General features: G+C 44.1%; 2 protein-coding genes across 2 annotated transcripts; both read left to right on the forward strand.

The window, feature by feature from the left end:
* The first annotated feature begins 396 nt into the window (after positions 1 to 396).
* On the forward strand, positions 397 to 1,478 carry LOC140359254 (trace amine-associated receptor 13c-like). Its single transcript, XM_072444114.1, has 2 exons — positions 397 to 566; positions 680 to 1,478. The coding sequence occupies exons 1-2, from the start codon at positions 397 to 399 to the stop codon at positions 1,476 to 1,478; spliced, it is 969 nt and encodes a 322-aa protein (XP_072300215.1).
* Positions 1,479 to 21,198: 19,720 nt separating this feature from the next.
* LOC140359255 (trace amine-associated receptor 13c-like) lies at positions 21,199 to 22,423 on the forward strand. Its single transcript, XM_072444115.1, has 2 exons — positions 21,199 to 21,369; positions 21,628 to 22,423. Exons 1-2 carry the CDS (start codon positions 21,200 to 21,202, stop codon positions 22,421 to 22,423), a joined length of 966 nt encoding a protein of 321 aa, XP_072300216.1. The 5' UTR covers position 21,199.
* Positions 22,424 to 23,062: the final 639 nt, after the last annotated feature.

The raw sequence follows: 23,062 nt of genomic DNA on the forward strand, positions 1-23,062 counted from the left end.
TGTGTGCATTAGGGCAAGAACCTTACAAGACGTTTTATTTGAGCGCTTAAAGGCATACGCTGTATAAGTGTATGCTGTGATAATTTATATCAGGCCGTGATCGTTTACATCAGTCCGTACCCCACCTTAGAGAACAATAATAATCTTACACAGCAACAAAATGGGATGAGGACTAGGGTCTTTTCTGCACTGATATAACTGGTGTCACCTGCTCTTCTCCATGGAGACCAAGAGAAACTTTAATTCACTGTTTTTCTTTTGTTAAACTAAAGGTAAACATTACCTGGTGAGAACAGTTGGACCGACGTACCAGGGGATTGGATGAAGGCGGTGACCTTTGGACCAGGTAAAGAATCAGGAGTCATATCAAAGCTCGCTTAGTCAGTCTCTCTAATGATGGAGACTGTAGAGGCACAACTTTGCTTTCCACATCTCCACAACAGCTCCTGTATAAATAACCAGGCCAACATATTTGAGATTGATCTTGTAAATGTTCTTCTTTCTCTCCTCTCCACACTCACTGCTGCACTCAACCTGCTGGTCATCATCTCCATTTCACATTTCAGGTAAATTAAATTAAATCAAAGAAAGGAAGAAAGAAAAACAAAAGAAAAATGTGGACAAATGAAAATTAAATTGTTCCTGTTATTGTTAAATTGTTTTCCTTCTCTTCCTGCAGGCAACTTCACTCCTCCACTAACCTCATTCTGCTCTCACTGGCTGTCTCGGACTTTCTTATTGGCCTTGTGGTTATACCAATTTTTGCTACAATGTGGAAAATATGTTGGTATTTTGGGGAACATTTATGTGGCTTGATCTATCTTGTGCCTTCTACTGCAATCATGGCATCGGTGGGAACTGTAGTTCTCATTTCGGCGGATCGTTACGTTGCAATTTGTGATCCATTACATTATCCAACGAGAATGTCTGACAGGGTTGTTAGTGTCAGTATTTTTGTGTGTTGGATTTATGCCTTTTTGTACGCAATATCGGTTTATACTGACAATGTTATAAATCAAGATAAATATCGACTTTGTCATGGAGAGTGTATGGTCCACACTTCAAGAGAGGCTAACTTTATTTTGGCCTTTGTCATCCCAGTTACCTCTATTGTATCACTTTATATTAACGTTTTTATAATGGCTGCATCTCAGGCCCGTGCCATACATTCTAATGTTATAGCGGTGACATCCAAGACCTCTAGAAAATCTGAAATTAAAGCAGCTAGAAACTTGGGTGTTCTTGTGCTTGTTTATCTCATGTGTTACTCTCCGTACTATTTTGTAGCCTACTCTGAGGCCAACACATTGATATTTGGGGTTCCCATACAACTTGTATCTATTTACCTATACTTTATAAACTCCTGTATTAATCCTCTCATCTATGCCATGCTCTATCCCTGGTTTAGAAAAGCTATCAAACTCATTGCCACATTACAGATACTGAAACATGGATCGTGTGACTTGAAAATTCGGTAGTCAATACCATGTGTAGATATTTATAATGTTATTTGGAAATGACAGGCTCACAAAAGCCTTAAGTAGTGACGAAAAGTACTCCTTTTTTTTCAGTTTTTATGTTTGTAATGTGTGCTGGATGCAAACTCACTAAAAGCAAACAAACAGAAAAAAACAAAAGAAGTAACATTAACACACATAACACAAAAAAGGACAATAAAGAAAAGAAAGGTAGAGGTAAGAAAGTACTGCTTTTTGACTAAAAATGTTGAATAAAAATGTTAAGTATATATCTTTCCCTTATAATTGCCCCCCCCCCTTCACACCCTGCGCGGGTGGTCTTGTCCTCTTTTCTAATCTCAGGTCTGGGAGCTTGAGGGTTCTGCGCAGTATCTTTGCTGTTCCTAAAACTGCACTTTTTTGGACCAAGATGTTTTTTCCAGAGATCTGCTGTAGCTACTCCTCCAGTTTGGGGGTCACTGCCTCGAGGGCTTCGATGACCACTTTTGCCTTCACCAATGTATATGTACACCTGAGATGGACAGGAGAGTTTTAGCTCTTTCGGAGTATTTCATTGAAATATCAAGTGTAAAAAGTTGTACCTCGATAATTATGTTAAATCTACAATGCTAATATAATATAGCATAAAAACACCCAGTTAATTTACCACAAGCCAAAATAGCAATGAAAAACTGGCATGCAGCCTTTTGCAATAAAGAAGATCTGAAATGAAATACATGCAAACTAGTTGAATTTGATTGCATACTTTCCAACGGAAAGCAAATCACCAACGGAATAAGTTACACAGTGCACCTTGAAAGTGACCAGGATTGTTCAGTTATTCTGCTCAATAGGCTTCAAAGAAGTCTGCACAACTATGTGATGTTTTCATTGAATTACAGTACAACAATACTGGGGGAGGACTCGTTCCTTTAGATTACTTACGTTTGCACTATTCTATTTTTTTCCCTTGGCATACCTGTGGTGGGGGGGTTGATTTTATGGATCCGCGGCGGAGGTGACACTAGTCCGCAGCACTCCTCTTATATCCGCCCCAGAGCCGTATTGTGTCCGCTGCTTCTCCGTCAAATTCACACAGACTTCACCGACACACCAAGGCGCCCATTTGCAATTGCGGCTCTTGCCCTGTATCTGCCTTAATCTTTCTGGCTGGCTGCCATGTGCATCGTGGAAGTTTGCGTGAATTTGACGGAGAAGCATAATAAACCAGGGTCGGCACTAGATCATATACTGAATCGGGAAGAAAGTGACTGAATCCAATATGGCAGCGACCGAAATGGAAATGACTGACTCCAACATAATAAACAAGGTTTCAGCTGCCCCGGATGTGCTGCGTATCTGTTTATTATGTCATTAGGAGCCTAGTTTGGAGTTAATACAGATCCACTGACAAACTGAAATAATCTCTTGTAATATAATGTCCTTGCTTAGGGATACTATTATAATGGCAATGCAGGTTATAAAAAAATTTGGGGGGAAAAAAACCTTGTAATGTTAAATTTTTCTTTTCTTTTAGGAAATCAAAAGGATCAGCTACAAATGAAGAAGGGTGTTGTAAATCTAGTTATATTGCAGTGGTGAGTATATAGGTATTTAGCTACTTTTCCCACTGAACCTTTAGTTTTAAAGCGTGACATTAACATAACTTTTTATTGATAAAGTTCTTGCCTTCAAAAAATAATGTTGGTAATAGTAATAATGTTGGTTTATGAAGTTGGTTTAATGACAGAGGATAGGTTGTAGACATCTCTTTCTAAAGACCCAAGCTTATTACGGAGTAGGGATTTGGACAAACCCCAATTTGCAGGATATACCATCATTTTAAATCCATTGTGTGTTTTTGTTTAGTTTTGGCCACACAATTGTTTTCATGTATTCACAAATATTGCTATCATTTTCAAGTTATTATTGACAATTGACCTTATTCTTTGTTAACCCTGGTCTCACATTCGATGGCAATCTTATCTGCTGAGGTCTTGTGTGTCATGTCCCATCCTATCATTAATCATTACAAATGACTGAATTTGTACAGTTTTTTTTTTGTTTTTAGCAATGATGTGTGTTAAAAGGTCATACAAATTATGCTTTCCTGTGTCCTTCTTTGTACTGCGTGTTGTTGTTGGTGACACCAAAGTGCACAAGCTGACTCTAACAGAATGGGTCCCCAACACAGTTGAAGAGCTTTTGGCCCTTGTACAGGAGAACTTTTGCCTCAGACAAAGACAAAGACTTTAACAACGAATACTTCACGCTCACTTCTACCGATGTAATTAAGGACAAGGATAGAATTAAACTAGTTGAAGTTGAGGAGTCTTTCTTCACACATGAGGGTCAAAGTGTATTTTCATTGTTATTTATTTCTACCTGTAACAAAGACAAATATTTGTCAATGTCCATGTCATGCTCTCTGTTGTTACAGGAAACTGTTTTACTTTGAGCAGACGCCCCAGATACGGAGATAATAGAGCTCCCCTTGTGGTGTGGCATAGGAACTACACTAATGCAAATCAAAGCGAATTGAACACAGTCTGTCTTTCTAAAACCAAAATGATATTAAATAAATTATAACATGAAATAAAATACATTTCGGGGGGGTGCCCTATTTGCTAGTCCCACATTAACATCACTCCAACCATTTAACACTAAGCTCTGCTGCTGACAATGGTGAAGTTGTAGCTGGTGTTTCCTCATTGTCACCTAACCCAGAAACACTAGAAGATGGTGCATCTGTTAGTTCATCCGCTACCATCATCCTTCCCAAATCTCCATCATACAGTTCTCAAAAATGGCCAACCAATTTTTACATACCTAACTTTCCATACAATGTAGAGCTGATTTTGCAAGCAGGGAAAGAAGACTATGAAAATAATGGCATCCTGCTTAACAACCCAACTGTTAATTCAGAAATACTTGAGACGCTTGCAGATTCAATGTTCAGCTTCACTGCGTATCTCAAAGGCCTACGTATCCCAATGGCCTACAAGTATTGGCAGTTGTTCAGGCTCTAATGAAAAAATATCCTTGCCTTTTGGAGCCTGCCACATCTTACTCATGATTGTATTGTATTGTAGCAGCAGTGTCTAAAGTATAAAATGAACAATCGAACCAAACTACGAAAGCAAGAAGTACCTTGTTCTGAGTTGGAGATAAACTAATTGAAAAGAAAAGCCCCGGGACATAAGGCATCTGCAAAAGGCCAAAACGCGCAGAGGTCAATTACCGAGGTCAATTACCTACCTCCTCTACCTAACACACACACGCGCACGCACACACACTTTTTTGACTGTGTAAGTTAACTGTAAAAAAGGTATAATAACATTTTAATTCGGGCTGTCTGCATATATCCTGGTAAGCAGTGCTGCTGCTCCCATTATGCACATAACGCGCAGTACATAGGGGAGCAAGTGCTTCAAGGGGCATCACCAGTTCGACCAAGCAGTTGGGACTGAATGATATTAACTAGCAGGTGCACTGTTCTTTTTACAATTAAACTGGGAGCCTACTGTTGGCCTACTCTGTCTTTGTATGTGTCACTGCTCTTTCTCCCCATAGACAGATTAAATGAGGCAGCCAGACAAGGGGCATAGCTGGGACCACTTATGACTGCATATGTATTCTATGAACCACAAGGAGCAAAACGGTCTCCAGATGATGGAAATTGGGCTCATATTTGTCACAGTCTGCTCATCTTCTGTCTGCTGGTGTCTTTCCACTCTGCCAGTTAGCCACGCCTCCTCATCAGACCCACTCCCTACACCTGTCTCGGCTCAACTCTACCGGTTAGCCACGCCTCCACTTCAACTCTCCACACCTGTGTCAGCCCTGCTTGCATTATGGCCTGCTCCTGTCTCTGTGCCAGATTGTTCTTGTAATAATAATAATAATACCTTTTATTTATATAGCGCTATATATATATATATTATATAGCGGGTATTTACAGACAGGGGGGACAGCACGTACAATACACAATAATATACACAGTCTTAAAAAAGAACAGATAAAATAAACAAGACAGAAGAAGTACAAAGAAAATGATGGGGATGTAACAGGGGGTAGAAGTGTAGACAGTGGGGTAGAGGAGGCTAGGGGTAGGGTAGGTCATAGGCTTGGGTGAAGAGGTATGTTTTCAGGCGGGATTTAAATGTTGTGAGTGAGGGAGAGTGGCGGACAGGATGGGGGAGGGAGTTCCAGAGTCGGGGTGCTGTTCGGGAGAATGCTCTGTCGCCAAAAGTTTTTAGTCGGGATGTTGGTGCAGCCAGGGTGAGAGTGGAGGAGGAGCGGAGGGCTCGGGAGGGGCGGTGGGGGATGAGGGGAGTTGCAGTAGTCGAGGCGGGAGGAGATGAAGGCATGGATGAGGGATTCAGCAGCGGGGAGGGTGAGGCAGTGTCTGATTTTGGCGATGCGGCGGGGGTGGAAATATTAGGTATTGACGATGTGGCTGACATGGGGAGTGAAGGAGAGGGTGGGGTCCATGATGACACCGAGATGGTGTACCAGGGTGGAGGGGGTGATGGTCGAGGTGTCAATGGTGAGTGAAAAGGGACTAGTTTTATTGAGAGTGGATTTGGTGCCAATGAGGAGGAGCTCTGTTTTGTCACTGTCACTTTTATTGTAGAGATGCAGGTTTCGATGTGGGTGAGGGGAGGGTTTTGGGTGGATTTGGTGGTGACGTATATCTGGGTGTCGTCAGCATAGCAGTGGAAGTCCAGGTTGTGTTGGCGGAGGATGTGACCAAGGGGGAAGAGGTAGCAGATGAAGAGGAAGGGGCTGAGGACTGAGCCCAGGGGGACCCCTGTGTTACTGGGGAGAGGGTGGATGAGTGAACGGAGAGGGAGAGTCAAGTGCAGAGCCCTCAACACCCAGTTGGCGCAGCCTTTATAGGAGGATATAATGGTTTATTGTGTCAAAGGTTGCGCTGAAGTCTAGTAGTAACAGGATGTTGAGGGCCCCGGAATCTGCTGAGGTGAGGAGATCGTTGATTACTTTGACCAGGGCTGTTTCAGTGGTGTGAAGTGGGCGGAAGCCAGATTGGAGGGGTTTGTAGAGGTTGTTTGACTGGAGGTGGGTGTGGAGTTGGGCGGCGACGATGTGTTCCAGTGTTTTGGAAAGGAACGGCAGGTTGGAGATGGGGCAGTAGTTGGAGAGGTTGGCGGTGTCTAGGGTTGGTTTTTTGAGGATGGGGGTGATGGAGGCCAGTTTGTAGATGGATGGAACATGGCCGAGGGATAAATACTGGTTGAAGAGGGTGGTGAGATGGGGGATGAAAGCCGGGAGGCAAGCCTTGGTTAGGATCGTTGGGAGGGGGTAGAGAGAGCAGGTGGTGGTTTTGGAAGCGGTGATGATGTCTAGGATATGAGAGGAGTTAACAGAGGAGAAGGTGGTGGGGAGAGGGGGGGCAGGTCAAGGAGCTGATTTTAGAAATTTTGTCATTGAAGCAGCTTGTTGACGGTGGAGAACAGGGTGTGGGGTCTGAGGGGGTGAGGGTGGAGAGGTGGGCAGATTTGGCGGCTTGGAAAGCGTCACGGTAGGTGATGTGTAGTTTGGAGGCTTCGGCGTGGACGGTGAGGCGGGTTCTTGAGGAGTCGTTCGAGTTGGCCAGTCTGCTTCATGGTGTGGAGTTCAGGGGTGTACCAGGGGGCGGGGTTGATGTATGAGACAGAGGAGGTTTTCCAGGGGGCTAGGGAGTCAAGGGAGTCGGAGAGGGTGGTGTTGAGCATGGAAGCATAGTCGTCGGGGGAAGAGTCAGGGGGGAAAGCAGAGGATATGAGCTGGGAGACCGTGAGGGGGTTGACTGACTTGATATTGCGGTAGGTAATGGTGCATTTTTTGGGGTTGTGGGGCAAGGGTAGGGGGGCGGAGAAAAGGATGCAGAGATGATCAGAGAGTGCGAAGGAGAGGGGGTGGGGGTTAGATATGGGTAGGAGAGAGGAACAAACTAAGTCCAGAGTGTGGCCTTTGGTATGGGTGGGGAAGTCAATGTATTGGGTGAGATGGACGCAGTCCAAGAGAGAGAGGAAGTCGGACGTCAGTGGGGCGTTGGGGCAGTCAATGTGGATGTTGAAGTCACCAGTGAGAAGGAGGCGGACAGAGAGAGGATGCGATGGTGAGGAGTTCAGACAATTCAGTGAGAAAAGAGGGGTGGGGCTTTGGGGGACGATAGATTAGGATAGCGGTGATAGAGTTGGGGAGGGAGAAGGCGAGGTATTCAAATGATGAGATGGATGGAAGGTTGAGGTTCAGTTCAGTGATGGATGTAGATTTTTTATGTATAGCAGCAAGACCTCCCCCACGCCCGGAGAGGCGGGGTTTGGCAGTGTAACTGTAGTTGGATGGAGTGGCTTGGTTTGAGACTTGAGGCTGTTGCCATGTTTCACAGAGGAGAAGCAGATCAATGTTATTGTCCAGTAGCAGTTCAGATATAACAGGTGATTTGTTGGAGAGGGAGCGGCAGTTCAGCAGTTCAAGGGAGATGGATGGGAGCGCAGGGGTGGGGGGGCGCAGGATGCTGAGGTTGGCAGTGCGGCAGGTGGGGGTGACGGGGGGGGGGGGTCCAGAGTGAGGGGATAGGTGAGTCATCGTTGGAGTGTTGGTTGTGGGACAGACCAGAACCCCGGTGGATGTAGCGGGGCCGGCGAAGGATCCCAGCTGAGCTAGCTGCAGAGGCAGCAGCAGCTGGGAGACGGTGGTTATGGTTGAGGAGGTGAAGGTCAGCAGCAGTGTAGGTGAGTGGGCGAGAAGTTGGTGGAGCGGTGGCCTGGAGACGCGGGAGTGATAGTCCGAGGAGGAGATGGAACGTAACAGCAGATGAGAGTAATCCAGTTAGTATGTTGGCGGTGGCTAGAAGCTGGTTAGCTAGAAGCTGGTGGGCAGAGAGTTGTGAGAAAGCAGCAGTGGACCTGGTGTTGAAGCTGATGGAGTGAATGGCGTTGGTTTCCCCAGACCTTGTCTGCACGGCAGGTAGGCCCCGCGATGCCATGACAGGCCTCAGCAGGTGTTAGCTGGCGGCTAGCGCAGTAGATAGTCCAGGAGTGAGGGAGGAGATGAGTGATTGACAGGTGCAGCAATGAAGTGAAGATGAAGTGAAGGAATATGGATGGCCGTGAAGTGAAGGATACGGATGTGTAGACAGAAGACAACACAGAGACGCGGGAACAAAACAAAACAATGGAAACGACTAACAAAACAAAGACGTTGGGACAGAAGCCGCAGTCAACATACCAGACGCCGGCGTTGCTCTAGCCCACTCGAGGCGCATTTGTGTCCAGTTTTGTGTCCAGATCGCCCCCGTCTGCGGAGCGGGGGAAAGCAGAGAAACGGGGCTGTACCTCAGTTGTATGGGGCTGCTTTTCTCCGGGTGAAGCGCCCTTTTACCGCATGGATGTAGTGGAAGAAGAGGTAGCAGCTGCGGCGTGCTCAGTTCCATGCGGTGCGGCGGCTTGTGTTATGCCTGACTTTCCAGCGTTTTCCCCCGGACTTATTACCTGTTGCCAACCTCGTCTGTCCCTGACCTGCCTCCTCTCTGCCCTGGATATTACCTCAACTTTCTGTCTCCTTCAGCCAACCACGAGTCTCACCTGTTCCCTCCTGATAAGACACCTGCTCGGCTCTGTGGCTAAACCGATCACTGGGACGAACTAAGGACGAACTAATTTCATATCAACGTCCCACCACTCTCGAATGGCATTATTGAGCTGGCAATGATTGTCGCATTCAAGTGATACAGTGAGAGAAACATCAGGAGCTCGCGGGACAACGCCAGCCCGTTCTGTCACCAGCGGCCTCCGGGGTATCAATGGCTTCAGGTTGGGTCAACCCATGCAGGTTGGTCGGGCCAGTCTAACTACTGAAGAGAGAAAGAGATGCCATGAGCGGAACCTCTGCCTGTATTGTGGCCAAGCGGGACACTTTATTTCCAGGAGTTCACTAAAATGTCGGGCTCACCAGGAAGGAAGGGGTTTCTTCAGCCCACGATCCCTTTGCTAGGTCTGCCTGCTACTGCCTGGGCGGTCCCAGACCCTCACCACCCTCATCGACTCTGATGCCAACATTATGGATTATAACCTAGCCCTGCAGCTGGATTTTGGTCAGATTCCCTTGCCGGCCCCGGTCTCCACCAACGCTCTGGATGGCCGACCTCTGGGAACTGTGACTCAGCTGACAGCACTGATACAGATGTTAATTTCCGGAAACCATCATGAAACCCTCCAGTTTTACATCCTGCACTCTCATTGTCATCCTCTCCTCCTAGGGTTATCATGGCTCCGACATCACAACCCACACCTTGATTGGACCACAGGGGTGATCCTGGGGAGTTCATCTTGTCACCAGGTCTGCCTCAAGCAAGCCACCGCACCACAACCTTCTGCCGGGACCAGTTCTTCTACTGACGTGCAGGGGGTCCTGGCTGATTATCTGGACTTCAGGTAGGTCTTTTGTAAAGCCCCCCTCTTCCCCCACATCGGCCCTAAGACTGCGCCATCAACCTCCAGCCCGGCGCCACACTGCCCAGAGGACGCCTGTATTCCCTGTCCATTGAGAGGGGGGCGCCTCCTCATCAACTCTCCATACCTGTGAGAGCTCTATGTCTTCTTTGACATGTCTGTTTTTCTCAAACCACCGCCTGGTCATGCAGTTGTTCAGAGTAGACACATAAATGACAGCACAGGTGCACTGTTTATGGAAATGATAAACTTTGAAAATGTCTTGTTCAAATGTAAATGACTTGTTGAACTCTGTTAAATCTTGTGTTCTGAATGTTCTGGACGCCATTGCCCCTATGAAGGCTAACATTTTTAAAAATAAGCAGAAGGCGCCATGGAGAAATTATGATTCGGTCAGAGCACAGATCAAATCAAATCAAATCAATTTATTTTTGTAAGGCCCAAAATCACAACAACAGTTGCCTCTGAGGGCCACAGGGAGAAAGGGCTGGGCCGAACGGAAATGGCGCAAGTCAAAGCTCCAGGTACAGAAAGAGATTTACAGAGATAACCTCATTTTATGTAGAACTAGGAAAGATATTTTTCTGAAATAATTGAAAGCTGCAGTGACAACTCGCGTGTCCTGTTAGCCACAGTAAACGGATTAACAAACCCTCCATCTCAGCTGCTGTAAATACTAATTTCCACATCCAAGTGTAATGAGTTTGCATTATTCTGTAATGACAAAGTTCAGGACATCCAGGAGATCATCACCAGTCTGAGTTCATCTATATGCTGCCTCGATGTGTTACCCACCAGATTTCTAAAGTCTGTGCTCACTAAAGTGCCACTCACTCATATAGTTCACATGTCGCTTCAATCTGGAACGTTCCCAATGTCTTTGAAAACTGCAGAAATAAAGCCTCTCCTAAAGAAGAGCAGTCTTGATGCCGCAGTACTGAGTCATTACCGGCCCATCTCTAATCTGCCATTTTGGGACAAAGTCCTTGAAAAGGTTGTTCACCAACAGCTCACAGATTTCCTCTTAATAAATGATTTGATGTTTTTCAGTCAGGTTTTAGACCTCATCACAGCATTGAGACTGCTCTTGTCAAGGTGACAAATGACATCCGCCTGAACACTGACACGGGCAAAGCCTCAGTCTTAATTATGTTAGATCTGAGTGCTGCTTTTGACACTTTCGATCATGGGATCCTCTTACAGAGACTAGAGGACTGGGTGGAAATCACTGGCATTGCCCTAAAATGGTTAAGGTCCTATCTGGAAGACAGAAAGTACTTACAGTTATCAATTTGTACTTTATCTCAGACCACATGCCCCTAACCTGTGGGTGCTCCAAGGGTCAGTCCTGGGACCCCTTCTGTTCAACCTTTTACATGCTGCCGTTAGGACAGTTGATGAAGAGCGAAAATGTGTCCTATCACTACACTAAGATCTATGTTTCACTGTCGGCAGGTGAATTTGGACCAGTGGATTCACTCTGTCACTGCATCCAACAGATCAGTTTGTGGATGCAAAACAACTTTCTCCAGCTGAACTCAAGAAGAACAAGATTGAAATCATCGTTTTTGGCCCACAAAAACAAAGTGTTAGTGGTCACCTTCAGAATAGTTTAGGAAGACTGTTCCAGATCATAGCTGCATAAAACTGAAACACAGATTCCCCATGTTTAGTCCTGACTCCGGGCACCAGCATGAGGCCGGTCCCTGAGGTCCTCACAGTCCGAGATGGTTTACATGGCACATGTCCGAGATATACTTTGGTGCTAGACTAAGAGCCACATTTTTTACTGTGTTATTGCAAAGAGCCACATCATACACATGGGCACACATGAACATCACCCCATCCCTTCCTCTTACACACACACCTCTGCTCAGCCAAATTATTATTATTATTATAACAATATCATGTCACACACCAACATGATAATGACAGAAACCGACTCCTACAGTACCAAGACCACAAGCCATTTTCAACATTGAACATTGTGTGCACTGTCTCACACACACAAACTCTCAGTTCAACAAAGTCCACAAACAAAAACAACATTTACAATAGCGTTTTTCACTTACTATGCATGTTGCTTAGTGCGACTTCTGGCATTCCTTGCCTTGAACAATCCTCTTCGAATCTGGCTTGAAAAATATAAACTTTCCCTCTCTGTTAAAAACATCCTCTGTTCATCTTCATATTTTCGTTTAGCTGTGCATTTTTTCGCTGCCATTTTGAGAGCGAAATTGACACCTGTTTTCCGCAATTTCACCTCATGCGCATGCGCGTTTGACGAAAATACCATATTGAAGTTCAACATTGGTGGTTTTCTTTTAGATAGGGGCCGTCTTCCCGTATTTTGGACGGGGTATTTTGAAATGTGGACGGGCATTTTCGAGTGCAAAGACGGGGTCATTTTTATTAATAAATCTTAGAAAACAGGGAATATTATCATTACATCGGGTCGGGAAGCGTTTGATTAAAGTCCGCCTCGGCCCGCGCCATGACAGTTTACTGTTTACAAGTGAAAATTTGCACACTGCGCGCTGATTGGTCGACAAAGTTTGTGTGCTTGGCTCTGATTGGCTGCCGAGCCGTGGTCCGAAGAATGCCGAAGCTCCACCTCCGCACGGAGGATCACCTCCGCGCACGCAGAGCGCCGTCTGGCACAACACTAACACAAATGTTGATATGAACATAAAAGAGCCGCATGAAACCAGGCAAGGAGCCGCATGCGGCTTGGGAGCCGCGGGTTGGCCAGGCCTGTGCTAGACCATGGAGAGACACGTACACAAGCAAAGCTGCTTTAAAGTGTATTCTCTGAGCCACAGGGGGCTGTGCAGAGACCTGAGAACAGGACTAATGTGATGGTACTTCCTGGTTCTAGTCGGGACCCGAGCAGCATGAGAGGAGACAAATGCATGGATAAGTCTGTCCAAATCTGGTTTAAACTGCCTGCCTTGTCTCTGCCCTGGATATTACCTCCAGCCTTCTGTCGCCTGTTCCCTCCTGGTAAGACACTTGCTCGGCTCTGTGGCTAAATCGCTCACCCTGGCTTGCCAAGACTTTTCACCCTGACTCTGTATATGCTGTTAAAGTCTGCTGTGATTAATAGATTTCTGACTGCTATTCCGTCTGCTTGTGCTGCTTTTCAGTCCTCACCATAACCGTGACAATATTCAATTAGAAATTGTAGAAAAAGATTCAGTTGTAGTCATCTGGACTCTGTTTTTTTGCAAAAATGAAAAGTTTCGACTCTCATCCAAGAGTCATTCTCAATCTGCAAATCAAGGCCGGTAACTCTGATATTTATCCTACTCCAAGTAGGCCCTGATGAAAAGGTATTGTTGGTTTCAGCAGAAACTAAACCTCTTTGTTTTCTCTCAAACTAGCCTCTTTGTTTACTATCAGTCCTTTCGTCGTTGTTTCGTTTTTGAAAAAAAAAACTGAGTCCAGATGACTACAACTGAATCTTGTTCTACAATGGAACACTCCTGGACGAATGAGGGATTCATTTTATAATTAAATTAAATTTATTTTTGTAACTCCCAAAATCACAACAGTTGGCTCTGAGAGCGTGTGATGAGTCCAGCTGGTGCGGGTCCACAGAGCTGATTCCGTGGCAATAATTTGCTGCCTGTAGTGTTTTCTAGAGCCTCGATGTGTTCTGCAGAAGAGCAGGGCACCAAAATGGCTAGCGGCAGCCCTGCTGGTAAAGGAAAGACATTGCTGACTTCCAACTTGATAATAATGCTCATTTGATTTTTCGCAGCATGAAGTTCTATTGGTTTCTTGGAAGTAGGTACAAGAAAAATGAACACTGGGTTCTATAGGGCTGGGTATCATGGCCAATTTCCTAAATCGATTCGATTTCGATTCATAACGTCCTGAATCGATTAATCACGATTCGATTCGATCTGCTCTTAAATAATGAAAATGGCTCAACTGTTTTACAAAATACAAATGTACTTTATTTATTCTTTTCACCATAAACAGGTTTAAAGTGCAAACATGTAAATTGGACAGTTTAAATTTCAGCTGTAAACAAAAATGTCTCAGGTCTCAACAGTGCAAATTTGAAATATAAAGGAATTACAAGTGGAAGTGTACTTGAACTACAACACACCATCATTGCAAATTGCATTAAGGCATTGTTTCTTGATGTGCAAAAATAATAACAATGATAAAAAAAAACTAAAAGTAAACTTTAACTGTTTAAAGTCAAGTCCTTTTATTGTGACCTTGCAGAAAAAGGAGCTCATCAACATGATCTTCCTTTTTGCAGTGACAATATCACCCGCAGTTGAAAACACCCTCTCCGACGCAATACTGGTCTCTGGGACACAAAGGTATTGATTTGCCAGGCGAGCCAACAGTGGATACTCCCTTTTCTGGTACCTGTGCCCAAGACACCGCGCGCCACAGACCTCAACAGCTTCAGGCCGGTGGCTCTCATGTCCCACCTGATGAAGACACTGGAGCGGCTGGTCCTGGACCTGGACAGTGCCCTGGTCCTGGCGGCCCAGGGCACAGTCCTCGCGCCCTTTCTCTTCACCCTCTACACTGCAGACCTCAGACACGGCACGGGCAGCTGTGTCCCCTGGGGCGCCCCCACACTGCAGGTCCGAGTGTCAGACACACAGTCCCGGGCTCTCACAAACTGGGGTCGGTCCGTGAGGTAGTCCAGGATCCACTCTGCCAGGTCATACTCCACACCGTTTAATTGCAATTACGAACTATGGGAAACAAAGTTCCTCGGACACTTGCGGCTACTTTGGCTAAAAAGTACCATTTTGAACGAGCCGAATGGCGGAGATGAAAATGACGGTGACACTGATAAAAAATGAGGAAGCCAATGCAGTGCTGATACAACTTCTAGACGACAGAAGTCTTTCACTTGTGATGAGAGAAGCCACAGATGACGGGCGGAAAGCGCTGGAAATTTTGCGCGAGCACTGTGCTGGTAAGGGAAAACCACGTATCATTAGCCTCTACACTGAGCTAACGTCGCTACATAAAGCAGCTAATGAAAGCATTACGCACTCTATCATAAGAGTGGAGACAACAATTACAGCTGTGAGAAATGCTGAAGAGACTTTGAGTGACGGGTTGCTTATTGCAATGGTTCTGAAAGGATTACCTGAATCATTCAAGCCTTTTTCAATCCACGTGACTCAAAGTGACAGAGAAATGACTTTTGGAGAGTTCAAGGCAAAATTGAGGAGTTATGAAAGCACAGAAAAGAGCACCAACTCCGAAGATAATGTGATGAAAGAAAGGACAAAGTAGTTCAGACTTGACATGTTTCAACTGTGGAAAGAAAGGGCACATGGCTCGTGAGTGCAGAAATGAATGAAAAGAACAATATGAGAAGCAGTGGTGCAGTTACTGTAAAAGCCCCACACATTAAGACAGTAACTGTAGACGACAAAAGAAAACCAACGCTAAACAAGCAGCTGACGCAGAAAAAAACACTTTTGCATTCAAAGCAAGCAATTGTGATGTGTTGAAACAAAAGGGCTTAATGGTGGACACAGGGGCTACGTCACACATTGTGACAGACATCCAAAGTTTCAAAACCTTTGATGAGACACTTCATGGAGCTGGCTGACGGAACGAGGACAAGTGGAGTTGCCCTGAATCGTGGAGTAGCAGAGATCTACCTGCAAGACTACGAGGGACGCAGAGTAAAGGCTACGCTGGACGGAGCACTTTACATACCTACGTACCCACAGAACATCTTCTCAGTCCAGGCAGCAACCGCCAAAGGAGCTGCAATCACCTTTAAGAAGGGAGGTAACCAGCTAATCCATAAAGACGGTACAAAGTTTGACATAAAAGAATATGGACATTTGTACTATCTAAACACTGTTAACAATGATAATGCTGTTAATGATGACTGTCACAAATGTCATGATATAGAAACTTGGCACAAGATCCTTGGACATTGTAACTATGAAGATTTGACAAAATTAGAAAATGTCACTGAGGGAATGAAAATCAAGAGTAAAGCTAACAATTCTAGACCAGAATGTGAAGTTTGTGTAAAAGGGAAGTTTATTCAAACTCGAAGCAGAGAGCCTGACACACGAGCAGAGGCAGTGTTAGAGCTAGTCCACACCGACCTGGCTGGACCAATAGAGCCAGAAGCTAAAGATGGTTTTAAGTACACGCTGGCATTTACAGACGACTACTCTGGGACAACATATGTCTATTTCCTAAAGGCAAAAAGTGACGCTGTTGAGGCAACTGAAAAATTCATTGCAGATATCACACCTTATGGGAAAGTTAAACGTATGAGGTCAGATAATGAGATAAGATAAGATAATCCTTTAATATCCACACAAGGGGAAATTTCGTTGTTACAACGCAGTAGAACACGAGGAAAGGACAGATTATAGGAAGTTTCAAATAACACACTCTTAATAGAACTCTTATGAACAAAACAAAAAAAAACCTCTTATTAACAAAAACTCCTCACCTATCTTAATAGGGAATGGAGGGGGGGGAAATAAAATAAAATAGATAAATACAAAATAAAAAGATAAAGATAAAAATAAAAATAAGATAATAATAATAAAATAATGATAATAGAATACAATTAAATAAAATTAAGTAAAAATAGCTAGCACAAGACTAGGTAATAGGTAATACTATTAGCAGGTAAGTAAACAGAATAAAAACAAAATAGAACACACTTATTTACAGGTATTGCCCATGGAACAGAATTCACTTCTAGACAGTTCCAGTCTTTACTCCGTAAGAATACAATAAGACATGAGACCTCAGCGCTGTATTCACCCCACCAAAACGGGACGGCCGAGCGAAATTGGAGAACACTTTTTGAGATGGCTCGGTGCATGTTACTTGAAAGTAATATACCAAAAAACCTATGGACTTATGCTGTTATGACAGCCGCAGTGATTCGCAATAGGTGTTATAGCAAGCGTACAGGACAGACCCCTTATTACATGCTGACAGGGAAGAAGCCAGATATGTCAAAAATGCAAATATTTGGGTCAGTTTGTTACAGTTATCCACAAGACAAAAATAAACTAGACTCACGATGTAATGAAGGAGTTTTTGTGGGATATGACAAAAACAGTCCGTCATATTTAGTTTATTACCAAGACACTGGACGAGTTCTGAAACACAGGTTGGTTAAGTTCCTCACTAAGAGTGTAGTTGAGCGCCATACCCAGACAAATAAAGATGAAGACAATGATTATGATCTACCAGTGGGATTGTTGCAGCGTCCCACTGCAAGAGACGAGACAAACGACGAGAGTCAAAGTGAAGTGAGGCACAGGAGCCTAATATTGAAAGTTACGAGAACTGTACAAATGACTGTGAACCTGCAAAACAAGAACAGTAAGAACAAAGTGGGAGTAAAGAGACACGCTACCCTAAAAGAAACAGGAAAAGTCCTATGTATCTGAAATACTATGTTTGCAAAGAAGATGACCAAACCTTAACAAACATTGATTACTGTTACAGGGTGATGTATCACAGACTTTTGAAGAAGCTGTACACTCCCCAAAGGCAAAGTTATGGACTAATGCCATGAAAGATGAAAACGACACATACACGTTGACCACACTGCCAGAAGGTAAAAATGCAGTGGGGGGACGTTGTGTATTTACAAAAAAAAAAATGTTTAAAAAGAGAAAGAGAAAAAAAAGCTAAAAAAATTGAGAGGTTTACAAAATGTCTTTTTGGAATGTAAATGTTGTAAATGTAAACTGTATTATTTAAAAAGAAAAAGAAAAAGGTGCATTTTTCGTTTGTATATATGTGAAATGTACAGTGTTAAGAGCAAGTGGGGGTGTTGACCTGAATGTATGATATCCGCAGTGTATATAAATGTGTGCTCTTACACTGAAACTGCCCTGCACCGGAAGTTCCGTTGATTAAAAGTATGTTCTGATTCAGTCAGAAACGCTAACGAAGACTCCTGTTTTTCCTCCACGAAAAGTGCGTGTTGTCATGGTGTTCCATAAAAAGTGCATGAATTTTAAATTATTAATTGCTACTACTAATCAGTAGAATGAGAAGAAAATGCACATATAAAATACAAAACTTTGCTTTTGTAACGTTTTGATTTGGCCTACTACTGACCATTGTACACACACACACACAGAAAGAGAGAGACCGTAGCATACCTTGTCCTCAAGTTATTCTTCACAGCAGTCTTCAAGTCCCTCACCACGGTGGAGTCTTCGAGGCTGGGGGTCAAGGCCTCCTGCAGCAGGGCGAGAAGTGGGGCGATGATGGACAGAGTTGGTTGCTTGTCCTCTGACATTGCCAGTGTAGCTTCTTTCATTGGTTTCAAAACCCGCACCAAATCTTCAGCAATCGTTACGTCCTCCTCTGTTAAGGGGCACAGATCCTTTTCATTCCTGCGCACGTCTTGTGAAAGGAGAGTGGCAGAAATAGCTGGCTGTTGCTCTAAAAAGCGCTCCAGCATGTCCAGTGCACTGTTCCACCTGGTCACAACGTCAATTGTTAGCTTGAGTGCTGGCAGTTGAAGTAGCTTCTGTTTTTCTTTTAGTGTGTGGTTTGCCGTTGTACTCCGGTGAAAGAACGTTGCTATACGCCTCACTCGAGCAAGCAGACATGACACGGCGGGGATTTTTAGACCTGCTTGTGAGGCTAAGTTCAGTGTGTGCGCGAAGCAGCCGACGTGCATCAGCTGCATTATTTCCACTGCTCGAACCATATTTGCAGCGTTGTCCGTCACGACTGCTGGGTCTTTGCTGGTCAGCCCCCGCTCCTGTATGGCCCCCGTCAACATGTTAGCTAGATTATTAGCGGTGTGGCTTGCGAAAACATCGGTGGTCTGAAGCACATGAGACATAAGGCACCACTCGTTGTCGATGTAATGAGCAGTCACTGTTAGGTACGACTGCGTTGACCTCAATGTCCAGGTGTCGCAAGTTATGCCGACTCTCTCTGCAGACTGCATTTTCTTTAGCATGGCGTCTTTCACACACGTGTACATCATGGGGATAACCGTTTCTGTCAGGTGTTTACGTTGCACCATAACGTAGTGTGGATCTAGCACCTGAACAAGCCGCTTAAATCCTTCATTTTCCACTACAGAGTACGGGCGTAAATCTTTGCAGACAAAAGCTGCGATGGCCTCCGTTATCTTTATGGCCCACGGAAAATCTGCTGGTAATGTTAGTGATTCCCTCAGTGTCATTTGTTTTGCCCCGGGCGGCTTGTTGTCGGAAGCTAACGTTAGCGTCGTGTGATACCTTTTCACGTGGTTTCTGAGGTTTGTAGTATTCTACAATAGCTGATGTCCGCTTCACAGATTTTACAAACCACTTGGGTTTTATCCGGCTCTTTGTCCTTTGTTTTTTTAAATGCGAAATGGTTCCAGACGTCAGACTTAAGTTGGGATGGCTTGCTGAGCTGAGTTTTACCTGCGTCGGCCATCGTGCACGCTTGACATGCGGACGTAAACGCGCCACAGCTGCACCTCGCAAAAGACAGGGAACGAATGTTTACGCCCCCCTGCGCACATGTGGGCGCCGCGTAGAGGGGGCTTCTCACAAGACTACTGGGGTTAACTTCATGGGGAAAAATCGATCTCATGCCTTATGAATCTATATTGCAAAATTTTAATTAAATCGATCCTAAACGTTTTTGTTTTTTTTACCCAACCCTACTGTTCTATAAATTTTCTACTGCTTGTTCCCATTAGGGATTGGTGACTGGAGCCTATCCCAGTGACTTTGGGGTACACTCATCGCAGGGTTAACACAGAGACATACAGACAAATACATTCACTCTTGGCCATTTAGAGTAGCCAATTTATACTTAACAAATGTTAATTTACAATTAACACAAGCAGAGCTCAGGTGCTGTTGGTCTGGGATCAAATCCTTGATCTCCTTACTGGGAGGCAAGAGCTGTAACCACTCTGTCACCGTGCAAACATGCACTTTGTTGTGTTAGCATTCTAACATGTAAAAAAAAAACTGTAAGTGTAGTAGAGTGGTATTAATGCACCTGCTCATCACCCACTTATAAAAGGCAGCTACACAGTTACACTGTAGCTGAGTCCTTCTTCTGACTACTTATTCTATCAAACAATATTTAATTTTTAATTCCACTTGCAAACTGTTCATCGCCTTCTTTTTCTTTTCCTCACTCCTGAGGACCTGTGGACCCAGATGCCCCTCTCCTGGTGAAGTGGTCCCTGCCCCGTATGGACGGTCCCTCATCTGCCTGAAGAGTGGGTCCAGCTCGACTCCGACGGTCCCTCAATCTGCCTGAAGAGTGGGTCCAGCTCCAGTCTCCCTTGCGTCCGTCTGTGAGAGTCGGATCTCTCCTTCACTCTGGAACTCCTCCAGGTTTATACTTTTTCCCAAGGAGGTTTTTTGTAGTTTTTCCTGGCCGAGAAGGAGGGTCTAAGGACGGAGGACTCTGGAACATCGTCCCTCACCACCACAGACATTGTTGATTCATTTTTCATTTGCCCTCAGAGGCAACTGTTGTTGTGATTTTGGGCGTTACAAAAATAAATTGAATTGAATTGAATTACAACTGACGTCACCCACCTTGCTGAAAAACGAATGTGGCCAAGACGTGAGACCCCAAGAAGGACTACGAAGACTGAAGGCAGGTGTACAGTCCAGAGTAGCCATGCCCACACAGGAAGAGACAGGCAGGGAATGAGGGGAGCGACAGGAAAACCACCCTAACCCACCCTAAACCTAACCCTAACCCTAACCTAGGCTGGACTGGAGCAGACTATGACACTTACTGTTCGGACACGCTCCTGCTCACCTTCCTCTTTTCCCTCCCCTGTGACTACATTGAGCCTCCTCTGGAAACTTGGACACTTATTCATTTTGGCCTCATAGTATCGAGCCAGGTTGACGGAATCACCAGGGTTTGGCTGGTCTAAAGGGTGTGTACTCACCTTACATTCTCCTTCCTTGGGAAGGAGAACCTTCAACCTGAACTGGCGGTTGTATTTAATCTTTAATTTTCTGTTTGTGAATGCATTATTGTTAAATTACTGAGACACAATTAAATTATACATATTAATTTTGTACATCAATGTCTTAATATGTACCTGCGTGGCCTAAAATATAGTGGGGCATTTCTCTAATTCTTGAGTGGTGTTGTTTAAAATTATCGAAATCTATGTTTAACTTTGTTAGCTGCTCGTCACACTAATGTGGGTGCATGAAAACCAACGCTTTAAAACCCCTCGGGATTCAGCAGTTGGCTATAAAATATTGGAGCTCCTGGACTCCAGTGCATCTGATAATGGCGATGGAGGACCCAGAACTGTGCTTCCCTCTTCTCCTTAACAGCTCCTGCGTAAAACCCCAGAGCCACACACTTGAGACTGTGACTGTGTACGCAGTGCTCTCCGTCGTGTCCCTGCTCACCGCCATACTCAACCTGCCTGTTATCATCTCCATTGTATACTTCAGGTAGATACAATGCAAAACAAATGTGTACATAATTCTTATGATTCCCACATTTACCTCATTGTATTATATTGCCTATGGTTGTTGTCTACTTGCTTTCACTTCTAGTATGAAATTGTACATGTATTTATTTTTTGTGGTTGCTCATTATTGAGTTATTGAATTATCTTTTAATGAATATTCTAATATTCTATTTTAAATTGTACTTTGTGTAATGTTATTTCTAAATGATTACATAAGATTGTTTCTGCTCTCTTGCAGAAAGCTCCACTCCCCCACTAACCTCATCCTGCTCTCCTTGGCCGTGTCGGACTTCTTCATTGGCCTCGTGGTTTTACCGGTGGAGATATTTATGTGGAACAGTTGCTGGCTTTTGGGCGACTTGTTGTGCTTTCTTTATTTTCTCTTACCCATCACTCTACTGATGACATCTATCACGAGCATGGTCTTCATTTCAGTAGATCGTTATGTAGCCATTTGTGACCCAATGCACTACCATACCAGAATGACAATGAAGAGGGTCAGCATCACTATTTGTATATGCTGGATCTATTCCATCGACTATGCTCTTGCTGTACTGTATGAAAACTATAACAACTTAGGCAAGTACAAATATTGCCAAGGTGAGTGTGTGGTAAACTTGGCCGGGATTATGGACCTTGTTATGGGGTATTTCCTTCCTATATCCACCATTGTTGTCCTGTATATGCGAGTGTTTGTGGTGGCTGTCTTCCAGGCCAGAGCCATGCGTTGTCAGGTCGCAATAGTCACACTACATACCAAGTCCAAGAAATCTGAAATCAAAGCTGGGAGAAACCTGGGCATTTTGGTATTGGTCTTCCTTATGTGCTACAGTCCCTATTATATTGCATTAACTGGACAGTCTAATTTACTTGGCACGTCTTTTGAAGTTGTGTTGATTTTTGTGATGTATGTGAACTCGTGTATAAATCCTATTATGTATGCAATGTTTTATCCCTGGTTCAGAAAAACAACTAAAATAATCATTACTTTACAAATATTTACACCTGGAGCACGTGACTTGAACGTTGACTAGGATTTGATTGTTTTCAGTTGATCAGATTCCATTGGTCTTTGTCATGTTGCAAAGCATAATAATCTAGTAGATTGTATTGTATGTTCACATTAACTCGGCTTAACATTGATTCATTTATAAGAGCGGTGGGAAGGGTTGCCCACTATTTTAATCCTGTAAGAGTGACGTCATTCAAGTAGATACAAAGTAGTCCAAGACATTACTCAGGTTTGAGTAAAAGGAGTATTTGGCAAGGATAGACCACAAATATGAGGAAAAAACTAAATCATATCTGAAGGAAGGGCGCAAGAGACAAATGTTCTAATCATTTAATATTGTCAACATAAAGCTTTTGTCACTTGTAGACTTACGGTGGGAAGAGGAATCTAAACCCAAATAAATGCAACTTCAAAGCAAACATTTCTCAAAGAAAGAGACCATGGTCTCTAGAAAGTAAGTACAGTTTTGTATCATCATTACAAGTAAATGCTCTTGAGTCAATGTACTACCCACCAATGATTACCAACAGCATTACTGAGAGCTCCTACTGTACAGGCACCAGGAATAAATAATATATTAAATATATTTCATCCTAGAATATTTGTAATCATTTATTTATTGTGGAATATCAAGCTACCAAGCGGAGCTATGACCTATTTA

This window comes from Eucyclogobius newberryi, unplaced genomic scaffold, assembly GCF_026437365.1.
Source record: "Eucyclogobius newberryi isolate DKJ021-1_F unplaced genomic scaffold, fEucNew1.0.hap1 SCAF_14, whole genome shotgun sequence".
Classification (NCBI taxonomy): Eukaryota; Metazoa; Chordata; class Actinopteri; order Gobiiformes; family Gobiidae; genus Eucyclogobius; species Eucyclogobius newberryi.

Excerpts from the sequence above, each read along its gene's own strand:
- LOC140359254 (XM_072444114.1), top strand. The coding sequence starts at position 397 with ATGGAGACTGTAGAGGCACAACTTTGCTTTCCACATCTCCACAACAGC. Across the intron at positions 567-679 it reads ATCTCCATTTCACATTTCAG|GCAACTTCACTCCTCCACTA; the intron begins GTAAATTAAATT and ends CTCTTCCTGCAG.
- LOC140359255 (XM_072444115.1), top strand. The coding sequence starts at position 21,200 with ATGGCGATGGAGGACCCAGAACTGTGCTTCCCTCTTCTCCTTAACAGC. Across the intron at positions 21,370-21,627 it reads ATCTCCATTGTATACTTCAG|AAAGCTCCACTCCCCCACTA; the intron begins GTAGATACAATG and ends GCTCTCTTGCAG.